The sequence below is a fragment of the Toxotes jaculatrix genome, chromosome 8, assembly GCF_017976425.1.
Source record: "Toxotes jaculatrix isolate fToxJac2 chromosome 8, fToxJac2.pri, whole genome shotgun sequence".
NCBI lineage: Eukaryota > Metazoa > Chordata > Actinopteri > Toxotidae > Toxotes > Toxotes jaculatrix.
The window spans coordinates 2,226,118-2,249,245 of NC_054401.1; the positions used below are offsets into that span (position 1 = coordinate 2,226,118).

General features: G+C 42.6%; 1 protein-coding gene across 1 annotated transcript; it reads right to left on the bottom strand.

Annotated features, from left to right (window-relative positions):
* Positions 1 to 4,846: 4,846 nt before the first annotated feature.
* On the bottom strand, positions 4,847 to 10,563 carry lingo4b (leucine rich repeat and Ig domain containing 4b). The gene is made up of 3 exons (XM_041043916.1): positions 10,455 to 10,563; positions 8,005 to 8,120; positions 4,847 to 7,831 (listed from the first exon to the last, which is right to left on the bottom strand). The coding sequence occupies exon 3, from the start codon at positions 7,817 to 7,819 to the stop codon at positions 6,005 to 6,007; it is 1,815 nt and encodes a 604-aa protein (XP_040899850.1). The 5' UTR covers positions 7,820 to 7,831; positions 8,005 to 8,120; positions 10,455 to 10,563; the 3' UTR covers positions 4,847 to 6,004.
* Between the last annotated feature and the right edge of the window lie 12,565 nt (positions 10,564 to 23,128).

A 23,128-nucleotide genomic window follows, 5' to 3' on the forward strand; every position in this document is an offset into this window, starting at 1 on the left:
CGGCAGTTCAGTTTGGAGAAGTCGGGGTATCAGGCTCCACCTCGGAAACAAAAGGCAAAGGGGGGAGTGTAGACTTACAACAGGGGCGCAAGAATGAAGAGTGGGATTAGAAAAAAAAAAAAAATGCCAACAAACACATCACTTTTGGATTTCATGTCGTGTGGGATTACGCGTCATTGCCTACCTGTTGCTGATAGAGGAAGATGATTTTCACAGTTATCTTTGCATCTTACTGCACCTTTAAAATCACGACACTCATTTTGTTTTTTACTCGCCCCGTTTTCGTTCTACATCCGTTTAAACTACGAGGATCACATCATTTTTACAACCAGTTTGATGCTGTCCAATGAAAATGTTTTAACATTTTCCAATGTTATTAAAATTAAAATTGGACCAGCTATCACAATTAGTTACATATCCTCATGCAGACTAACCACATTTCCTAATGTTATATTAAATTCAGAGAAGATGCATGAGCCTCAAGGCCATTCTCAGGGGCCATTTTATGTTTGCACACAAACCCTCATATCCGCAGCCAATAACGATATGCCCTCAGCAACTGCTTCTACTGTAATGTCTAATCAATATGTGTCAATACTGCCTGAGTGCCTGAATAGGAATGAATCAGCAGTTTGGTTCTGCTGTGCTTGCATTTGTTCCAAGTTAATTGACTCAAATTTGAAAAATCGAGTCACTCCAAACGGTGAATGCCTCTTAGTGGAAGCGACCGAACAGATGCTTCCATTTTCACGAAATTGCTCTCTGTGTCAGCCGTCATTTCAAACGCCGCCTAGGTCTCTGTGAGACGTTCGGGAGCGGTGAGCTCCTTGCAGGAAGAAAAACAGCGTGAACCGATGTTGAAAAAACTGAGGAGAAATTATTCCTGAATGTCCTCCATTCAGAAAGCACTCCATGCCACTCACAGGTGGGTGCTTGGTAGAAACAAACCTATAAAAACCCACCCACTAAGGGGGCAATTTCCCTTTTTTTTTTTTTTTTTTGAAAATCTCTCAAAAGCCTTAATCATCTCTCAGTGTTGCCTCTTAAATCAAGACCTTTGAGTTCATGGTCCATGAGGATTCTCGGGGATCCTCTCTCTCTACGTGCCCTTCCTGCCGGGTTAAAATCAGTATAACATTATGGTGATAAAATCTCTATGTGATTGAAGTTTCAAGTGTGTTTCACAAACATCAGGACCTCACCCAACGGTGATGTCATTTCGTGTTATTCTATGAAGTCCAGTGGTTGGGCGTAACATTTCAACCACAAGATGGCAGCATAGTAAGGATTTTCAGTCTGTGAATTTCACCTTCAGAGCTCAGTGCACTGATTAGCTCTCTCTGGGAGAGAGTTTCCCTGGTCTGCCTTTGCCCTTTAAGGCAACAGTTTCAGGAGGAAGAGGAGTGAATTAAACAGTTTGCATCCAGAGCAGTAATCAATCTGTCATTTTTTCCAAGCAAGAGCTGACATGAAAACAAGTCTGAAAAGAAGATTTCATGGATTACACCAATCACAGTTTGTGGTTTTAACACCACCACCACACAATATAAACCAGTGGACTGCAAGATGACACTGGAAATATGTAAATAATTTCATGTTCAACAGATGCAAGAAAACTATATTTTGCTAACTTGCTTGTAGTTCAGTTCTATCAATATACCAGTGATGAAGCACAGTGATGTGAAATTCAACACTTTGCACACTCAAGCACTTTGGTTCAGAGTGATATATCTTGAAAGCCCCTGGATGGCTTGCCATGGAATTTGGTACAGACCATGTTACTCCCAAGAGGATTAAACCTAATATCTTTGGTGATTCCCTGACTTTTTTCTCTAGTGCCACCAAAATCTCAAAATTTCCATTAATGTTACACCCAGCTTAGGGGAAACCAGGACGTGACACAAAAACAATCCTTTTTACCAACAACCACAAGCAGGAACAGGGACTGAACAACCAGCTGTTTTATTTTCTTGGTCAGTGTATGAAGAAATAAACCTCTGAGTGGAAATGACCAAAACGTTAGCCCAAATAAACAAATAAATAAAATCTACTCAAAAAACAATAACTTATCTGAGAAAACAAAATGCACAGTCATTCCCACTGCGGGTCAGCCGCGGTCAGCCGGCCGAGAACCTGCCCACTTAGCTCGGACCAATATTTAATATTTACCGGCTTTCACCGCTGCCTCCATCCACTATCCACTTACAGTTACAGCAGCACACAAACAACAGTAGCCGCTTACTGACGGAGCTGCTCTGTCCATGCAATGTCGGACTTTTTAAACAGAGAAATGAGACGAAATAAAACTGTAGCCTAGTATTCCCGCAATAAACGGACTCTGAGAGCACGGAACACACCGCAGCAGCGTTCCTAACATTAGCTGCTCCGGTCCTCTATCTGTATCAGCAGCGACCAGAAATCGGCAATGAAGTCATAAGCTAGCGGCAAAATATGCTAATACATGCTAATTAGTGTAAACATCCAGGTAAAATAGTGAGAAATTTACTTACCGGAAGAACTGCAGCACAGACTCCTTAGACGGTCGGTTATTACAGTCTACACTACAACAAGCCATACTGTCACAAAAACCTATCCGAACACTGGCAAACAAACACGGACACTGCAGCCCCTGTCATAGCCGGAGGCCTCTGGATGTAGCCGCCTAGCCCAGCCGGTGCTTTAGCAAAGAGCTAACTGCCAGTGACTGTCTATGGGGATGTCACTCAACGTAACCACGCCCTAATTTATGTAAGAATTTTAAGCCTAAATAACTCTAAAACGGTTGTGGTAAAAAAAAAAAGTTTTTTTTTTTAGGCTGTAAAGTTGGCTATTTTAACATGGGGGTCAATAGAGAATTGCTCAGCGGCAGCCGAGGAACCGCAGCTTTTTGAACGCGGAAGTGATCCTCACTGCTGAAACCTACAATTCCCCCCTTAGTCTGGATGTGGAGGTGGACTGATTATTGTTTATTGTGGTATTCTCTTCCGTTGATGATAATGATAACAGCCAGTGAAGGAGTTTAGCTCTCTGTTTTTTTAGAGCAAACAGCACTGACAGTTACACTAGCCATTTGGCTAGGCAAGCACAGAATGTTAAATTGGTAACATGATGGCTGATGGCCAGGTTCTGTCTGTCAGAACAGGGAGGATACTTTGGTTTATTACTGACAAAGGACTCTGTGCTGTGGGAATTAACTAATTACTACCTCCAGCAACGATGACTTACTTCCTTCTTTAGAAACCTCCGAATATCCATGTCGTTGCGGTGGCGCTCATTTCAAACGTCTCTCCGTCACTTCCGTACAGTCTGTGCAGCGTAACAGTGAACGGTAATAGTGAAAACGTGGGATGGATTCTTATTAACACGGGCATCTTCTTCTTGATTTCCTGCTCAAGGGAGCAGCAAAACATGGACTGGATTCTCGTTAATATCGGCTTTCTCGCAATGAAAAAGCGGATTGGATTGGCGACCCCCCCCAGATTGATTGGGGGGGGGGGGGGGGCTTAAGGCTATTTTATGGGGGCTCAAGGTTTTTATGCCACTGTGTGAGTTTCTTTGTGTACTTTCAAATATTGTGGTTATTGCAACAGTCCTTCCAAAAGCTAAAGGAAAAATGGAGTCCCACTTCTTACTCGCAATATTTCAAGCACTTAGATCTTATAATCTGTGGCCACGTGACTGTTAGCTGCTTGTAATTTAGGTGATCTAATCATTTAAGCCTATTCCCGTCACCGTGGATAACAGTGTCAGCCAAATGACCAGAACACTGATGCAAAACGCATCTCATGTTGTGAGGAAATGTTCCCTTCTTTGCCGTCAAAACAGCGAAGGAGCTTGAAACTAACCTCAGGGCAGATGTGAAGAGGCCATAATGTTCTTGGTGGAGTGTGCATGCCAGTCGTGGAAGGGAGTGGTTTATAAACACCACTTTAATCTGCCCCTTTGGCTTTCTGTCCAGTGGGAGCAAATAGTTGTATTAAAATAGATAATATGACAGGCCAAGCTGGGCCGGAGGATAGCACCCCCCAGACAGACCTATATAACAGATTGAGACATGCAGAGGTAATCCAAAAGGGTTTAAATCTCCGCTCATACACGTGATTATCAGTTTTTTTCTGGGTTATTCTGGGCAACTGCATGAGATGGACAAAATGATTTGCTGTCCAATGAATCCACTCTGAGCACTGCAACTTTCTAAACTGTACTAAGGTGAAGTGAGGGTAATTCAGTGGTTAACGTTTGGCTTATCAGTCTCAAGTGCAATATTCTGTTTAAAACAGAGAGTCAGCAGTGAAGTATATGCAGCAGGGGACACAGGAAATACCTGTAAATGTCTAAACAGATTCATTTGTATTAGTGCAGGGATACACGTGGCTTTGAGGAAAAAACATCCACAACAGCATCCTCTGCACGCATAATCCTTTGTCTTCACTTAGGAAAAAACAAGACATACGTACATTTGTGTGGCTAACTGCCAGCTGTAGCTTTGTTGTCTTACGATGGAGCAACAATGCCACTTTTTGTCTCACATTGAAACACCGCGTCCTCACAGTGGCTTCACGGCACAGAGATTAAGTGCTTTGATTATGCAAGAAAATGTGTCCCTCTCTTGCCAATTTCCCAACAATAGCGTCATTTCAGATGAAGATCCACCGAGAGATGGGTTTTAGGATGATTGGATTTGTTTTTTTTTCCCCCATTTAATAACATTCCAAAATATTTTAGATGAAACAGTTCAAGGCATTGCATACACACAAGGCAGGTTTACATATATGCATTTAATAACATTAAGTGAAAAAAAAATTTATGAACAAGATAGCAAATAAACAAACTTGTCAAAGCTGTGTGTGTGCATCATTCTTCTTTTCCTGGCATAATAAAGAGTTGCTTTATGCATTGTGTAGCTACACAGTTAAGTTTATACATAACAAGAGTGGCGTATTTGAGTGACACTAATCCCCAGAACTAGATAAAATGACAGAATAAACCCAGCGCACACAAACGCCCTTGACCTAAATATTTACAAGATAATGGTGATCAGGTGAGCATTCTCTCTGTCAATGGTGAGAATGTTACTGAGGCACATATTTGTCAGTGTTTTGTGTGGGTAAAAAATAAAAAAGGTGGTTTCTTGAATATAAAAAAGGAGAAATCATAGCATCTTCTGATGGAACAGAGTCATCTAATGTAATTACATGATAAAGTACAAAAGAAAGACAGTGATCCAATTTGGACCTGACAAATTTGTTTTAAGTATGAAATGGGAAAGGTTACATTCCTATGTACATTATGGTAAGCTACCAGTCCTTTTACACTGTTAAATGATCTTTCAAAGAAAGCCGTACCCATAACAGAAAGCATGTTTCCAATGCAGCATTTCTGAAACATACTGCACGGCTCCAAAATGTCCAAAATTTAACCATAAGGTCGCAATTATTTGGCTAGTCTATTCTAGTCTATTATTGCAGTCTTTAACATGATCCTCTGTTGGTGAGCAAAAAATAGCCACCTGAGGGTCAAAAGGGCAAATGTTCACTTGGCTTGTATTGGCATGTGAAGACATAAAGCCGAGCACATTTGTACAATATGGATGAGAAGCACCTGATACAGTATGTTTTGACAATGTAGAAACGTTTGATAAATGAGTCAAACTCTTTTTGTGTAATCCCAAAATCTGTGAAAATTAAAACTATTTCATGATTACATGCTACATAATAATAGACCTGTGCTAGGTAAGTGGTCATTTGCTTCATCAAAGTAATCAAAGTCGTTGAAAGCAAAAGCACATCTACCATGAGACAGCTCTGTCCACAATCTGTTAACATCTTTCTACTCCAGGATCATGAGATATTCATTAGGTGGATCGGTAGCTCGGATTTGCCCTCTAAAGGCGTCTTTGAATACAGGTGTCCGTCCCAGACTGTCCCAATGCGGTGGTGGGGTCGGGGTCCATATTACATAAGTCACAGTCAAAAGCAAGACCCCTTTCACCTCTTCCTTCGGTTTAAATTAGTTTCATGGTGAACCTGCCACCATCACCTCCGTCCCCTCCCCCTCCACCCATGGAAGACCGAGGAACAAAGTCTATAGTTGCTGTGTGCTTGATTTGCCCTTTGCTCTGGCTCCAGAAGAACATGAAGACAAAACAGATGGCCACCGAGCTGAAGAAAGACAGGAAGCCCATGGTGGTGGCGATGATCAGAGTCTTTGCATCAAACGGGTATGGCTTGGCCATTTGAGCTGAGGAGTTGGCAGCTTGGGGATTTGAAGGCTCCACCCAGCCCTCCTCTGACAAGAAAGAGATGGTTCTGTTACGAGGAAGGCCCTTCACATAGAGGTCGACAGTCAGGCTGTCACGGCCGGCCGCATTGCTCACCACGCACTGATAGGTGCCACTGTCCTGAACTTGGGCAAAACGCACTTCGAGAGTACCATTGGGCAAGACTCTGATTCTTCCTGTTGGAGAAACCGCATTCTTGTGGGATGAGATCCAGGTGATAGAGGGGAATGGATCCCCGTCAGCTTTACAGGAGAAAAGAACCGTGGTGCCCTCCTCGACTCTTGCCTCCTGCTGCCTGCGGTCCACAATACGAGGGGGGCGGCAGGTGAACAGCCTCGGGAGCTCCTTCTCTGAGAAGTCTCTGAATTCCCGCTGTCTAACTGCGTCAGGAGAGGAACAAGTAGGCTGATGTCCATCAAAGTTCAAGCGCAATCTGCGGCGGGCCACCCAGAGAAGTCGGCAGTCACATGCTAGGGGATTCCCATCCAGCCGCAACACTTGAAGGTTCCCCACAGAGTGGAAGACGCTGTCCTCCAAAGTAGTGAGCTGATTGGATGTCACATTAAGCATGCGAAAATAGGCCAGTCCCTTAAAGGCCCCCGGCTCTATTTGTAGCAGGCTGCCCCCTGCTAGGTGCAACTCCTGTAGTCTCAGGAGGTCCCCCAGCAGATTACCTTGGATAACAGTGATGGGGTTGTAGGACAGGTCCAGAAAGCGCAGATATACCAGGTGACGAAGTGCTGAGTAGGGAACAGCACTTAGGTTGCAGCTGCTGATGATAAGAGAGGTCAAATTGAGACCAATCAAGCTGTTGCTAGCCATAGTGTCCAGTGCTGGCCAGTTTGCAATCAGGAGGCTGCGCAGACGGTGGAGTCGACGGAAAGCATTGTTGGGCAGTGTAGAAATGGTGAGGCGCAGCATTCGAAGATGTGTCAGGCTCTGGAGCTGGGACAATGCCTCGGTGGGGATGGAGGTCAGATTGCTGCGATCCAAACTGAGCTCCTGCAGGTTCTGCAGACCGAAGAAAGCCCGCTGAGAGATGAAAACTAAGTCATTTTCACCAGCTTCCAGTTTTTGCAAGTTCACCATTTCTTTGAAGGTATAGTCCAGGAAGACCAGAATCTCATTCTGGCTCAAATCCAGATATCGCAGGCTGGACAGGCCAGAAAACACCCCAACTGGGATGATCTTGAGACGGTTATTCTTAATCCGAAGCGTCCTGAGATTTTGTAGGCCCTGGAAAGCCTCCACCTCAATCATAGAGATTATATTATCACTGAGGTCCAACTCTTGAAGTTGAAGGAGGCTGGAGAACTGGCGGCGCCCCACAGTCTTAATCTTATTGTGGGATAAATCCAAACGCCTGGCATCGCTGGAAAAGCCCTCTGGTACTGAGTTCAAATGTTTGCCAGAGCAGATCACTTCTTTAGCCTCAGGTCGACACACACACCGTGGAGGGCAGCCTCCTGCAGATACACCCAGTCCAAACTGGAGCAGGATGCTCCACGCCCCCCATCGGACAACTGACTCCACAAACATCTTACCCCCTGCCTGAAAAGAGACGAAGACACAAGTTCTGATATTCTGACAAAAAATCCAGTTTTGTCAATGAATATAAAACAGATTAATCTCATATTTTTAGGAAATACACTTTAAATCAAAAGGCACATACATTGTATTGGATTTATTTTCTTCATTTAGTTTAAACTTGTGTAAAGACATACCGTGTCAGTCTCGGTGTGCAGATTTTCATAACCAGTGGCAGTCAAGTTGGAATCAGACTTGAGTTAAGTCCTCTCTAGAGATGTGGTTCCGTCAGTAACATGCCCTTTAGAGCGGCCTGGATAGAACAGAGAGACAGAAAAACAAGTCTTAACAAAATGGCTTTAAGGTCAAAGTTTAATTTGACACCCAAACACAAGATAGCATCCAAAAACACTTGGCGCTGAGGCTGAATATAAACAATTGTCTGACTTCAGTTTACATATTCTCCAACTTCCAGAGTGAGAGAACACGTGGCATTTGTCTTTCCACAAGCTTTTTTTTTTTTTTTTTAAATTAGGGCATACAGATAAGAAAACTGTTAACCTTGTCCATCTTATCAGTTTGGTGCTGCAACATTCAGGTGTTCCTACAAATGGAAAACCAGGACAAACCAGAGGAATCAACACAAACACAACTCTGTGAACAGGCTGTGCTGCTCTGCGTTTAAATGATTCATTTTGTAGCAGCTGGTCTCGTGGATAGCAGTGACTAGAGCTCCAATGTGGCTCTTAAATAAAGTCAAGACAGTTTTTCTGCCCTTTTGAATTTGATATTTGTCTCATAGTCTACACTGTGACACTATTTTGATTCCTTTCAGTGATATGTCCCATATTCATTTTGATGCTCCCTTGATGTGTATTTTTCATACTTGTAATTTAACGTGTGGGAAAGCACAACAAAAAGTGCTCATTCTGGGTAACAGAGTGTGTCCAGTGTGAAGCAGATGTCGCATCTGATAAGACCGGCCTACATCTCTGTACCGCAGACAACAAAATCCCTACTTAACTGATTATCAAAGAATACATATCACTTTTTACTCAGGACATTTTATCCTCGCAAAGACTGGAAAAGTACCATTAAAAGCCCTTAACACCCGTAGAAGTTTCCACATATGATCTGCCCTACAAAAAAAAAAAAAAATGTTATTAGTGCGTCTAGTCTCATGTGTGGTGCCTCTGACGGTGCAGATGAGGCCTCAGTGGGATGAGAGCTTTGCCCCCTGGGCCAGGCATCTGGATTTTGGCACGCCAACTGGAGTCAGAGCCAGCAACAGGATTAGAGTGGTATAGATTCTCTGAATAAAATGAGTTTAAGTACCAAATAAGCAATGAAGTACAGCATTTAAAGTAAGGATAGGGGGTGTACAGACTGTAACGCCCTCTAAGACAAATTTGTGAATTTGGGCTTCAGTACGGTGAGTCACAGTTCAATCACGATTTGTATTATTATACTGTCCATTATGTCATTATATTATATTATATTATATTATATTATATTATATTATATTATATTATATTATATTATATTAGACTCTACACAAACAGCTACTACTCTTTAAGTTCAGATACATTTACTATAAGATTCTGTTTCCAAATCCCCCTAAGATCCCATATATATATATATATTTTTTTGGTTTAATTAAGAACTTTGTTCCAAAGTGAGAAACTAATGTTCAACATTTCACAAAATGATGACTCCTCTGCTCTAATGACTGACATGAATGGTGAAGCATATTCTCAATTACTGTTAGAGTTAGAAAATGACTCATCCGAAGCGAGGACTGGCCAGCTCTTAAAATACTGGCTGAATTTCATCTGCAGTGGCAGTCTTCCAGATATATAGTGTTTTAGAGTGAAATACTGAAATAATACAATGATTCGGAATAATAGAGGTTAAAAAACGTGAAAATATAGAGTTGTTATAGAAGCAAACAAGCTCTTGGAAGCAGAAATTAATCAGAGGAATAAAGACCTTTATTATAATTAAAGTAATAAAGCCCTGCAGAGCAACTAAAACACAGCCGAAAGTACACTCCTACATATAAACAGCTTAGTTCTGAGCAAACATGCAGTAAGAACACACTTTTCAACCATTATTTTTATTGCTTAATTTTCTTTATCACGCGGCCCCCCTCCTTCTCCTGTTGACTGTGCAAAACATATTGGTTATGTGAGGATGCAATACATAATTGAATCATACACTCATACATGCTTCAAAATGAGTCAGTACTTAGTCGTGCAACCCAAATAGAAAAACGTGCTCAAAACCAAATGAAGAGTCCAAAAAAGACCCACTGATGTAAAACACTGCTCAGTGAAATATTACATAAGTATATTATTCTGACAGTGTCTGGTCTCGCCAGGTAAATAAACACGTGCTGGGGAAGTATGTGATGCAAAATTATGTATTTAATCTCCAACAACCACCACCACCAAGAACTGACACAGTAAAAAATAAAAAAAAAATCTTCACATTGCACCGACAACGTGCCACAGCTGCACAGAAAACGAAAAGCCCAAAGCACAAACAGCCCTATAAAGCAAAGTTTCCTCTCATGACAGAGTTCTTCAAACATCCACCAAAGACGATCCAAATCCTGAAAAACACCAAATGCCAGACTGAGACTAACCTGCAGCAGCTGCAGCTTCTCACTCTCCACCATCAGACAGTTTCCAAAGCGCGGACTCGTCCTCGCTGCAGCTTCGACTCTGAGTGGTAAAGTTGTCCAGAGTCCCGGGGCTGCTCAGTCTTTGTCTCATCCCTGCTCCTCATGCAAACAGCTCTTTATACTTGCTGCCTGGAAGCGCTGACTCACAACCCAGCACTTGTGCTCTCATGGTGCGTTCAGACCAAACCGAAGCGAATTTTCGCTTCGCGTTACTCGCGCAAATACGGCGGTGGGAGGGTTTCGCAATCCGCGCATATTCGCCCTTAACAGGCAAAGGGATAACTCCTTTAGACCGGCAGGACCCGCGTCAGACCGATACACAGCGTCAGAGAGCAGACACACCTGACACAGAATATTGATTTTTTTTTTCTGACATTATAAGGTGGTGGTGTCTTGAAGAACAACTTGATTTAGTTTTCATTTCAGTTTGCACCTGAGATCTCTGATGAGATTTACAGTCCTGTGATGGTCATTCAAGAACCAAACCCAGAACTCCCCTTTGTTGCTTATGTGTGTGATATACACCCCACCAGCCCCCCAGTGCCAGCTTGTGAGAGACAGAGACTGGCAGGTGTGTGATATCTCAGGCGGGTGGGCTGTCAGTTGCTGAGCCCCTCCAGCAAATCAGGGATCAGGATGCCTCCTCCTTTGCTCCGCACACATTATAAAGCTAGAGTCCAGCCAAAGGTCGCGACCCCGGAGTCACAGCCAGGACTGACCCCGTCCGTCAAATTAGAAAGTGAGTGAATAAATGCACTTGTAATTTGGACATGTATTTCTCGCCTTGTGTGGAGCGTGGTCACATGAGTGTCGTGTTGCCGTGTGAATACTGGAACTATTTTCTATTAAGCTCAGCCACATGTCCTTTCTATTAACGATGCAGTCGCTTAAACAGCTGCAACACAGAGAACTGAAAACACCTCAAACCTGTGACGTCTTTTCTACAATAATGTAAATTAATTTAAACTTAATTAATTCAGCTCCAATGATTATGTGTTAATGACCACAATCTGTAAAAACTGTGGCTGTTGTGATGTTGTGATGTCAGTTTTTAGTTGTAGCTACACCATCAGTCAGTCTTTTCCCCTCCTGCTTCTCATTTCTCAGACGTTTTTTGATTATTTCTGTGTAATTTAGTTTAATGATAATAATAATGCTGTACTGGCGGTTGTTACACAGTCTGTTGTTAAACTGGTTTTGGGAAACGCCTTTTCAGTCTCCAGGCCTGTATTATGAAATTATGCGATTATCATAACATTTTAGCTTTTAGCTGTAATCAAACTCCACTTCCTGCTTTTTTGACATCGTCATTTCCGAGAAGTCCATTGATCTTTTCTGTTTAATTCAGTTTAATAATAATAATGTTGTTTGGTTGCTGTGGCGAGTCTCACCATCTGGCTGTTTCTTGGATTTGCCTACTAAGTCAAAGTCTGGCCAGATACCGAAGAGCCTGATTGACGAATATGGAGTTACCATTTAATGTCCCTGCAGAAACCTTTTTGCATAACTCAAAAACATCCACTCTCCTAAAGCCAAGTAGGTGCCAGCTCTTACCTAATAAACCCTCACCATGCCAAAATGCAAACAATATCCAAGCCAATCGGATGTAACCTCGCTTCAGACAATCCTTTGGCAGAGCTGCGGCAGTCTTTTGGGTGAATTCCCACTGTCGCTTAATTCTTTGAAATAATTCAACTTCCCTTACTGTGCTTAGTTTGCCCTCTTTGCTCAGACAAAACTCATCAAGTCTCTCAGCTCGGGCCCTTATTGCCTTACATCAATCTGCGGACAGTTTCCACCCCGTGTTAAAATTAGGACTTTCTTCAGTGACTGAACACAGCTGCAGTCTTCACTCGGCTCTGCACAGTCGCTATGTTTCCCTCATGGTCGTGAATGTGAAATGATCGTGTTCATCAAACTACCGGTGAAATAAAAAAAAAACAATCAAAGAAATGATTTCATTGCATCATGGGGGCGTGTGGATGCGGAGGAAGGTCATCAAAGTGTTTCTATCAGCGCGTGTGGTGTTTGTGTGCTGATTATGATGCTCGCCAAAAGCTCTGAGGAAACATTCTTCATTCGCCAAACTGCCAACGTGAGCACTTCTGCTCAGGATCATATTCATCAAAGTGCTACAGTGAACAGTGACTCATATCATTATCTTGCTGTAACACGGCCAGAAGCAAAGAAAAGACGATGATTCTCAATTAACTTTAACTCTTCTTCTCACCTGCGTTATGGCTTCATTAGCTTTGAGAAGGAACTCTCTCTCTCTGAGCTCGACTCTTTTATGTTTTACCTCATCTGCCGTTCCCCGACACTCAGACTCTGCCTGTTACACAAGGACCTGCAGCAAAATGTGAAAAACTGCGACGCAGAGCGTGAAATTATTGAGATAAAGACATTAGGTGAAAATTTCTTCTGCAACAGGTGCATGAAACAGGAACATAACCTCACACGGGCCACGCGATGGATGCCCTCAGCATGAGTCCCTGTGTGAAGCAGCCCATCTGACAGAGAACTGAGAACTGAAGAGTCTGAGCCCGGCTGGGTTTTCTGACACTTGTCAAAGAGCTATTTTTAGCTCGTCACAGTGAGAAAGACAAGAGCCGGGCTCAAATCCCCAATTAAAGCGGCTGGAACAGAACAACAGTGAGGGGATCACAGAGCGAGAGCTTGTGTCTTTGCACTTTTGTGTGTTTTCTGTGTGTGTTTGTTCCAGTTGTTGAAAGTGTGTCTGAATGTGTGGTGGTGGTGGTGGTGGTGGTGGTGGAGTTGGTGTGGTGTGTGTTTCTCCTTTTTTTTATGGGCTTCTGGCACCTGCTGCAGTGTGATGGCCCCTGAGACCTCCTGCATGCAAGCAGCACATATTAAAAGGTTTGCTGGCAGAACAGCTGTCGGCTGCATCGTTGAAAAACAAAAGCCCACTGCTCTTTTCCCTTTGGGTTTGTTGGGGAAAGGACTCGTAAAAGAGTTCATGTCAGAAGTTGCTTCTATGTTTAATAAAAAAAAATGTAAAACTTTTCCTACTATAAGGGAACTCTGTGGCAGAAACAAAAATAGAAACAGTAAGTATATTGATAGTCAAACGTTATGGTGGACAATAACATCCCAACATTAATCCAAACTCATGACACAAAACAAACAGCCGCTGTCAACATGAACAAAAAGTAAAGTGGAGAGTGAATCAGCACTGAATTAAAATTTAAACTTAAAATTTAGCATCTGTTGTCACCACATAATCCAGTTTGTGGTGGAGGAATGAAATCTTCACATAATTCATGTCTACATTACATAATCTTTGCTCTCATTGCGGAACATTTCACGGATTGTGTGGAGGTCAAGCGAGCCATTTCTAATTGGATAATTTTTTTTAACAAGGCCCGTGAGAAAAATGCAGACCCCTGAATGCTAATGTCACCGTGGAAAGGCTGTGCTTGCCTGGCTGCATGTTTGAGATTGTCATGTGGAATAAAGATAAAGAAAAGTGTATGTGGCTGCAAGCTTGTGCCTGTGACAAATGGGATTATATTAATTGTTTGCCTCTGTGCCTACACATTGAAACAGATTTATTTCATCTGAATGTTTTGGATTGTGCTGATTTTTATTTTGCTTATTTGGAAATGGTAATGTTTTTTTTCTCGAGAACGAACTTCCTGATGACACGAGATCTGTCACGACCGTGTCCACATTCAGAAGTGACCTGAAAACACTGGTTCTGTGTTTATGGTTGCGTGTCGTTTGTTGCCATTACCTGTTGCTGTATACATCCTTGCTTTGTTGCTGAGCAGCGTTTCTCTGTTTTCTTTAACGGCCTGCTCTTTTCATTATCTTGTAGTTCAGCAGCTCAGATGTATTTACGTGAACTACGACGTAAAACAGGAATAAAAATGAAAAAAGAGGGCAAACGTGACTGTGAGCATGTGAAAAAGTAAACAGAGAGTGCAGCAGCAGACAGAGAGTGAGACGGACAGACGCATTAAGGATGGGTGTGTTTGAGTATTTACACCCATGTAATGTGCGGTGGAAGTGGGTCAGAGTGACAGATCCACTCACGTCGGTCTTGTTCCAGACTGCGTGTTGGGTAAAGCACTCTGCTGTAATTCCTCATTCTGACGAGGAGAGAGTTAAGACTCTGTGCGACGTCACGCAAAGTGCTCCGTCTGCAATATTAATAATAGCACAAATAAATGAGGGAAGGGAATTAGTCTCAGTGCAGCGCCTATGTGATGTGACAAATTAGGTCGTCTCAGCTAACAGAAGTGATGCGTTGGATCCATCGACATCAGAGGGATGATGGGAGGTCACGCATTAAAGGGGAGCTGACTTAACCTGGAACGGGTCATATGTCAAACACTGATCAGACTAATTCAGGGCAACGTGCATACAAACTGCAGACTTCAACTGCAATCAACTCCTTCTAAAATCTGGGACAGCAGACTGTTGGTGTTTCACTGGTTGTTGACAGATACAAAGACACATGGCCTCATGTTGCTGTTGTAGAGGGAAGAAACTGGAAGTGCCTCAGTCTGCTGAAGAAACAGAAGTACTCAGAAGTACTTTCAGAAGGAGCACTCAGATCCTTTGCCAGTATAAACTAATAGAAAATTACAAACCTTCTAATTCCTAACAGCAAAAGTAATGAAAGACACAACGGAGAACACAGTGAGGCAAAGAGAGGAGGGTAAAGGAGAAAAGTAAGAAAGAAATGCTGGGAGGGGAAAACAAGAGAGAAAAGAATGGAATAGAAAGTGAGATTGAAACAAGGACGCAAAGAAAACAATGAGGAGAAAAGGAGGGGAAAATAGAAATAAATAAGAAGGGGAAAGAAAGCAATTCTGAGCAATACAAGGGGGAAAGCAGTAAGAACACAAAGCAGGGAAAACAAAGAGGAAAGGGAGGGAAGGAAAGAAACAAGGAGGAAAAAGACAACAAAAAAATGGGAAAACAAAAATGAGTAAGAAGAAGATGTAATGAAATGTTTGAAAATGTAAATATACAAGCAAAAATGTATGTGCATGGAATACAGAGCCCTCAGTTTACTCTACTTTGCGCCTTTGTCCAAGAACCTCTGTGAGAAAAATTTCCATGAGTCTCTAAATCGACTTTTTCAGTCAAAAACTAAAAAGTTGCATCAAAGAAACACAGGTTTTCAAATCTGCAGGTTAAGAGGAAATGAGGTAAGCTGACTAAGATGACTGTTGTGATTGTTTTTTGCTATTTCACAGAAAAACGATCAACTCCATAATCTCACTAGAGTGGAGGTGGAGCTTTTCCTCTGTGGCACACTTAAAGGCCTGTATGCTAATCTGACTGGGCCGCTCCACAATCCCACCTGGTTTCCAACTGAGCCTGAGCCAGCCGGAGTGGGGCAAAGGCAAAAAAAAGCTGGGGGCAGAGGACAAATCATTCGGAGAGTCCATGCTGTCAGCCCTGTCTCCCTGAAAATGAGTTTCTGTACAATCAGCTCTGGGCTCGATGTGTGGGAGCAGTCTGGACCTATGTTTTCTGTAACTGGCAGGCACTCGATTCTCCAGTGACGTTCAAGCGCCTCTGACCAAACTTCACTTCCAAAGGTGTTTTTTGTTACCTTTTCGCTCACTGTGTTAACTGCACATGCTGTACTCTGCTGTCGGTGTGACTGGAGCCCTGTGATGGTCTGCACACCTGGGAGCACCCTGCCTCTCGCTCACTGTGAGCTGAAAAGCCTTCAGCTGCCGTGACCTTGGCTAAATGCGTGCAGAAGAAGGACACATGGAAATGGAATTATGATTGAACCAGTTAATGTTAGCTTCTTGCTTTGTCCACTCCTCTGTTGGACAGGAAGTGATGTTTCCAACAGCAGTAAGAAAAACTAGTTTATACTTTGTGTTGTCCAACCACATCTGAAGGCTGAAGTGTTTATGCCTGTTCCAAATGGCTACACTTAAAGGTGGGGGAAAAAAAGCCCGGCTGCATCACAGTACCTCCCTGATCCCTTTTTACCCTCAACAACTGTGTGTTTTTGTGAGGCTTTGTGCTCTTGATGCAATGAATCGTACAAATGAGGTAAAAGATGCACTTTAGTACAGTCTGTCCTCAAAGGCATTCATGCTGCTGAAGGGTTGTGCACACAAACAGTGATGGAAGTAGTTGTGTTAAGAATCACAGAAAGAGCTTGATTGAGAAGTCCAAACCCTGCCTGCTTTCACATCTTCCCATTCCTGGCCTATCGGTCGGTGAAGAGGTGCTGATTGCCAGATTGACTGCCACCTGAGCCTGCTCCTCCCTGCCACACCTGCATCCATCATTTCCTCATTTAGCCTCTGTACTTTCCCACTCCTGCTCTCTTTTTAACTTTTACCAGGCTGTGACCTGCCTCATGCCTCAGCAGAATCAGATTTGTTTGCATTCAGTTTGTCAAACTGTGTGTCTGTTCACTGACCTTGGATTCTTGTAGCTAAAGTGAAAGAATTCTACTGGTTGTATTTGCATTTGGGGCGTCTTCCTTGTTGCCTTTGTCCGAGAACACTGAGCATATATGATTGAATGAACATGAAAAGATTTAATCTTGATGATCGGATCTGTTGGGTTTTTTTTTTTAGTTCTTTTTGTTGTTATATTTTAAGTGTAGAGTTGTCGGATACATTCTCCATAATTTAAGCTACTGAAAAAAAGAGACACGCTAGAATGTGGTTTAACCCCACTTAATTCTTTTGAAACTGGTTGTGTAGGTAGTAAAAAAAAAAGAAGAAAGAAAAAGCATGTCAAACAGGAAGCCCACACAATAAAAACACATGGATGAATAAAGTCAAAGCACAAAGGACACACACACATCTTGGAAAAGGAACATGAGAAACATGCTGCATGAAAGAAACCCTCTCCTATAAAGATGCTTTTTTCATGCCCAAACAACACAAGGCTGCTGCTGACACAAGCCTTAGGCCAGTGGCATCAAATCTTCATTCATGCCCCGACTGCATTTCTCCAGTGGCAGTGAACATCTGATCTTTCTATTCATCTATAAAAGGACTTCAAATGTGGCCTGAATAGTGCGTGTGTGCATAGTGAGTTCAAATGTGCTGCGCGCCACAGATTCTGCCTCGGAAATGTGCCCTCCAAAAGCAGGTCTGATGAAAAGACAAACAGAGGAACATAAAGCAGACCTCATGTGAAAACATGAGAGATTTATCTTCTGCAAAAACAAGAGAGCGCTGAACCTAATTGTGATGTTTATCTCATGGCTGAAAGGCTGAAAACGTGGTGGGCGGATATGCGGATGAATTGTTCCAGGCTCAGATACACCTTCTCCCAGACAGCTCCAAACATCTTTGGCTAAGCCTGGTATTAAGCAGCGGCAACTGGAAAGAAGTCAAAGTGGCAGTGAAATACTCTGTCACCCAATTTTCTCATTTCCTCTGACGGCACAATGAGTGTGCAAGTAACACGTTCTTTGATGTTTTTAAGGCATTATTTTTAAGATGAAGTCTCTGTTGCTAATCTGGAATGTATTTAAACATGAAGACGTATTCAGAAAGTATTAAGTGTGTTTGCGGCTCATCCATCACAGCTTTTAAAGTGGTGGGAAAACCCAAGGACACGTCGCCTTTAAACACATTCACAAACGTTGACTTGAGCAAATACATGGAAAAATAAAACAGACAAAAAAGAAAAGAAGAAAAAAATCCTGGTTTCACGTCAGGTTTTTCAGAACAAGCTGATGTATCAGTGTTTACAGTGAGTTTGTTTTTAAAGATGTCCCCTTTGAAACTAATTTCAAAATGGCTGAATATACCCAGGATTTCATGTTCCCACCATTTTTTTTTTCTGTTTTCTGCACGTAGAGGACAGATTTCAGCACAGTGTACTCCCTGTTTCCTCCGGTGGTGAGGACAGCACTGAATTTGTTCCATTTGGTTAAAAGTGAAGAGAGATACGGGAAAAGAAAAGAGCTCCCAAAAATGAAAATAAATGTTGAGCTTGGAAATAGCAATATAATTTAACATTAATGTCTCATCAGACAGTCCCCTTCCTTGTGTTTCTGAAGCTTTCATCCACGTCATGAGGCCTTCCTCAGCCACTGAGGTTTCCTGACACTTCCTGACAACTTAGCAACTCTGTCCACTGAGGAATACCATGGGATGCAACTGAAAGCTTCAAAGTAAATAAATAAATAAAGGTCGTACTGCGACTACAAAATGTGTGAAACAATATTGACCTCTAGTTTTAGCACATTTACAAAACCTTTCGGATCTTCTGGACAGAACCAGGGAAGCTTTTTGAAGTGAAACCATGACCAACGCTCTCCCTGTGGTTCTCCAAATCATTTCAACGAACTCCGCCCAAAACTAAAGCTACATCTTTATTCTGTCGTAGTACCTAAAGGAAAGAACACTGCCGCTCAATGTGCTGACAGACCCTGACATTAGAATAAACGCTCTGTACAGACAGCTCAGAATACACTTAAAGGCTTTGCTGCTTCTGACTGCCACAGAGGCCGTGCAGGCAAAGCTGAGAAACCAGTTAAAGATCTGTCATATACTTCTTTGCCTGAGGCTGAAATCAATTGAGGTCTGGTGCGGCTGCCCAATATAACAGTCCAGATAAATCATTCCCTAACAAGGAGACTGACATACTTCCTGTGCATAAAATGCCCTCTGATTAAATTGCCCATTTGGCAGAATCCCAAGCGTCAAATCCTTGGTTCTCCCTTGATGGTTATCTGCTCCTCCTGAGCCACATTGTAACCGACATGATGTGCGTCCTCATTATGACACGAGGAGAGGACGAAGAGTTTGCTGCTGGTCGGAGTTCACCTCTGTGTCCCGACTGAAAGGCAGATCCCGGCTTATATCAGAGTGCGGGTGAGATGATCATCAAATATAACGTGAGGAGCCAAGTACAGTAAAGTCTTTGGGTGACAAACAGAGGTTTGATCAGAGTGAAGCGTCTTGATTGAAAAAAAAAAAGAACACACACACACAGTCTCACACTGTCCCCGGGGAAAAATGAGGCTGCAGTTACTGCCGTCTGTAATCCTGCTGAAACACAGTTAAAACACAGTCTGCTGTGGCCCTTTTTAGGTTTATGGAACAAACTATCCTGAGGATTACTGTTCACATGGACAGACTGTAACTCCACTAAAACAACAACAACAACAACAAAACCACAAATTTACACAAACAACAAAGCAACTAGGCTGAATAGTAAAGTCGTAATGGCACGTTTGTTTTCTCTTTCTAGAAAAGACTGTTTCAGGAGTTATAATGAAAACACAAAGCAGAAAAGTATTAATATAGGTCAGTATTTAAACCATTGTACCAAACACAGTGTAAGTTACTGTTCTCACTTTTCTTCTCTCTCCCACAACAGTGGCATCTGCATTTTTATACTAAGATTTGTCCTCGAAGAGACTTGGTTTAACGCCCAGTATCTAAATGTCAAAATAGGTCTCAACCTTTACTGCCCAAATAACAACAAAACTACAAGACAAATAAACAAACAAATAAAAAAAGAGAGCAGGTAAATCACTATTACCAACAACTTGAGACTTTCTTTCCTCTCATTTTCATGTTTTCTTTCATAAATTCCACCGTTAAATCTGATTTGAGGGACCCCAGAGAAACGTTAATCAGTCATAAGGAATCCTATAATACATTTAGGGTGATAGTGTGCAAACAAATTAAACCAAAAGTTGAAAAAAAAGAAGAAAAAACTGCGCAAACACGACCACAGGACGCGGCAGCTCTGTTAAAACAGCTCCAACAGGAACATTTGAGGATTATTATCTGACTCCATGAAAATAAATAAAGTACAACATGGTATAAAGTCTACACTTACTCATTACAGAGTGCAATGACACACGAAGAACATCTGTAGGAACATTAAAGAAAATGCAGTGGGTGAGAGAAGCATTAGATTAAGACCTAACTCTGAACTCCATTCATACATAGATAAATATGGTGAAATGGTGCAGAGACATCACGGCAGCTTTCAGGTTCCACCACGAATAAAACTGCTGAAAATCTAAAAAGTAGTTTGAGATGTTTAGATAAATAAAAATGTATCTGCTGTAGTGATTTACAGAATAAACTCACCGGCTGAAGCTTTCAGTGAAGGAAACATCGCAGAGAAGCTTCCACATCTTTAACGCTCATCGTTTGTCTCCAGCAGAAAAACGCGTTCATCTCGTTTCAGGACAGTTTCCCTCTTCCTCTCCTTCCTCTTCGGTCTACATTCAACCAGACTTTTCCAACATCTGACACACCGGCGTCGCGCAATTTACTTCGCCCTCCTTCTTCATTAATTTCCTCTTTTTCCGACTTGCCGAACACCCACGGGAGTTTTAGGATAATTGCGCTACTAAACTAATTTAGGTCGACTGTGTCTGTGTGGGTCTTGTTGTGCGTAGTGATGCTGTGGAGAAGCTGCTGCGCTCTGACCGCGGTGCTGCTGATGCTGCGCCCTCCGCATCCCCATCCCTCCGCTCAGCTGGAACCAGAGTCCCACAGATTTAAGCCTGGATCCGTGCCGTGCGCCGGGGGCCGTATAACGGCTTAAATCCCCTTGTCACGAGTAGTGTAACGAAGACTGGGTCCGTCGCAGTCACGACAAACAGGAAATGTGTTGTCGCTTTTGTCACCGTTGCTCCCTTTCCACCGTAAATATTTAACAACTGATTCTCGCCATCACTGTATTCACGTCTCTCACAATTAGCATCAACAGATTTCCACTTCTTTAGTGTCTCAAGTGAGAGCAAAGGGACGTGTGCTTTTCCTTACAGGGGTCTGATTTTGTAAGTAAAATAGATTAGAAGTGTAAAAGAAATAAAACTTTCACTGAGTAATAACTGAAGTCTTGACAATCATTAACACTGAGGCTACAGTTAATCAAATACTTTAGATTTTCAGTATCTTACATCCAAATGAAGGAAACTGCACTTTTTTCTTTTTAACTCTGCTGCTGACCTTACTTTAATTGGCTCATGGTGGTTTGCACATAAAATATGTTATATGGTTCACTAAATTTTATACACGATTAAAGTTTGCCATCCAGAACTGGCAACAGTTTATGTTAATGAAGGCAGAACAAGCCAGAGAAAAGGTGACGTTCCTGAAATCCACCCTTTTTTTCCTTCTTATTCCTGCAGCCTTCAGAGAACACTGTTACAGTTTAGTTTGTTGATTCCAAAACCGTTTGTTCCCAAAACATCATCTCATTATAACAGCGACAGCTTCGTCTCAGTTAAGTCTGCACCTTTGCACCGTACCTGCCGGGAGCATTCTCCGTCCTTCTGGACCCTGCTGTACCGATCCTGTCCAGCACTCGTCCTCAGCTCTACCTGTTGTTCCTCAGTCACCTCATCCGTACCTGTCTGCATGCATACCTGTCCTCATAGCAGTAGCATTCGTCGTGTTCCACCTGCCTATCTGCTCATGAACTCTGCACAAATTCAGCACTTACGGTGACTTCAGGTGGTTCCAGTATTTGACAACCTCTGTCCTCTCCTGCTGTAATTATACTACACTCACAAAATTAACTGATAAGATTGGGGAATGTTTTCGGCCTGTTTGAACATCTGACAGCTCAGGCTTCTTTCCCTGTTTCACTCCTTTTTAACGATGTCTCCATGTTCACAGATCTCAGCACCAATAGAAGTGATCAGCCAAAGTTTTAATGAACCAGAATTTTCCTTTATGTTTTGCTTTTTCTTTGGTAACAGGCACAAAAGACAGACAGTACGCTGTTACCCCTGCCAGTGGTAACAGAAAAATAATACAGTTGTCCATTACTAAGAACCCGGCTGCAATCCCAACAGGTTGATGCACATAAAAGCAGATTTTTGTCAACAAAGTACCTGTTAGAACACATCCAGGTTGCCGGAGACGTGCAAATAATAATAATATGGATGGCAAAATCCCCAAGCTGTCAGCTCTGAGGGGATTTGTGATTTTTTTTTTCTCCTCTCTTTTTCTTTTTTTTGTCCGCTACACTGAGTGAGTGCTGGCATGTTTCCAGGGCAGTACATTACTATCACAGCTTGGAGGGAGAGATGGGCAGATATGCATGGGTCAGCCAAATCTCTGGATTGAACAACAGCTGGATACGATAAAGATGAGTGGGCTCCGACCCTGTCGTAGTGGCGAGGAATACCCCCTCCCTCTCTCTCATACACACACACACACACAAACACTGATGGACAAACATACTCAGACACACTTGGCTATTACAGAGGCTGCCAAATGTAATCTGAAAAAAAAACCCCCAAACCCTCGAACTCTTGGTTTTAAAACATTAATGGCTCTGGTGACAGTCCATCATATTTCTCAGTTCAGTTCAGCTCAGTTCAGCTCAGTTCAGGTCAGTCATCCTGTGGGAGAATCATCCTGTTAAACCAGGGTCATCATGGTTATACAGACAGAGTTCAGAGGGGAAAAAAAGCTGAGAGCTGTTGTTTATCAGTGCAGCTCTGCATCACAAAGCCGGAAAACAAAGTGACTCCTTCTCATCACTGTCCTGTTTAGCGTCCCCCCGGTGGACTGACCTTTCCTCTGCGATCAGAACAACATGGAAGCTCCTCACTGCAGGCGGAAAACTCGCCTGATTAACATGGACCTCACGTTGCACGCATAGAAAACACACACACACACAAACGC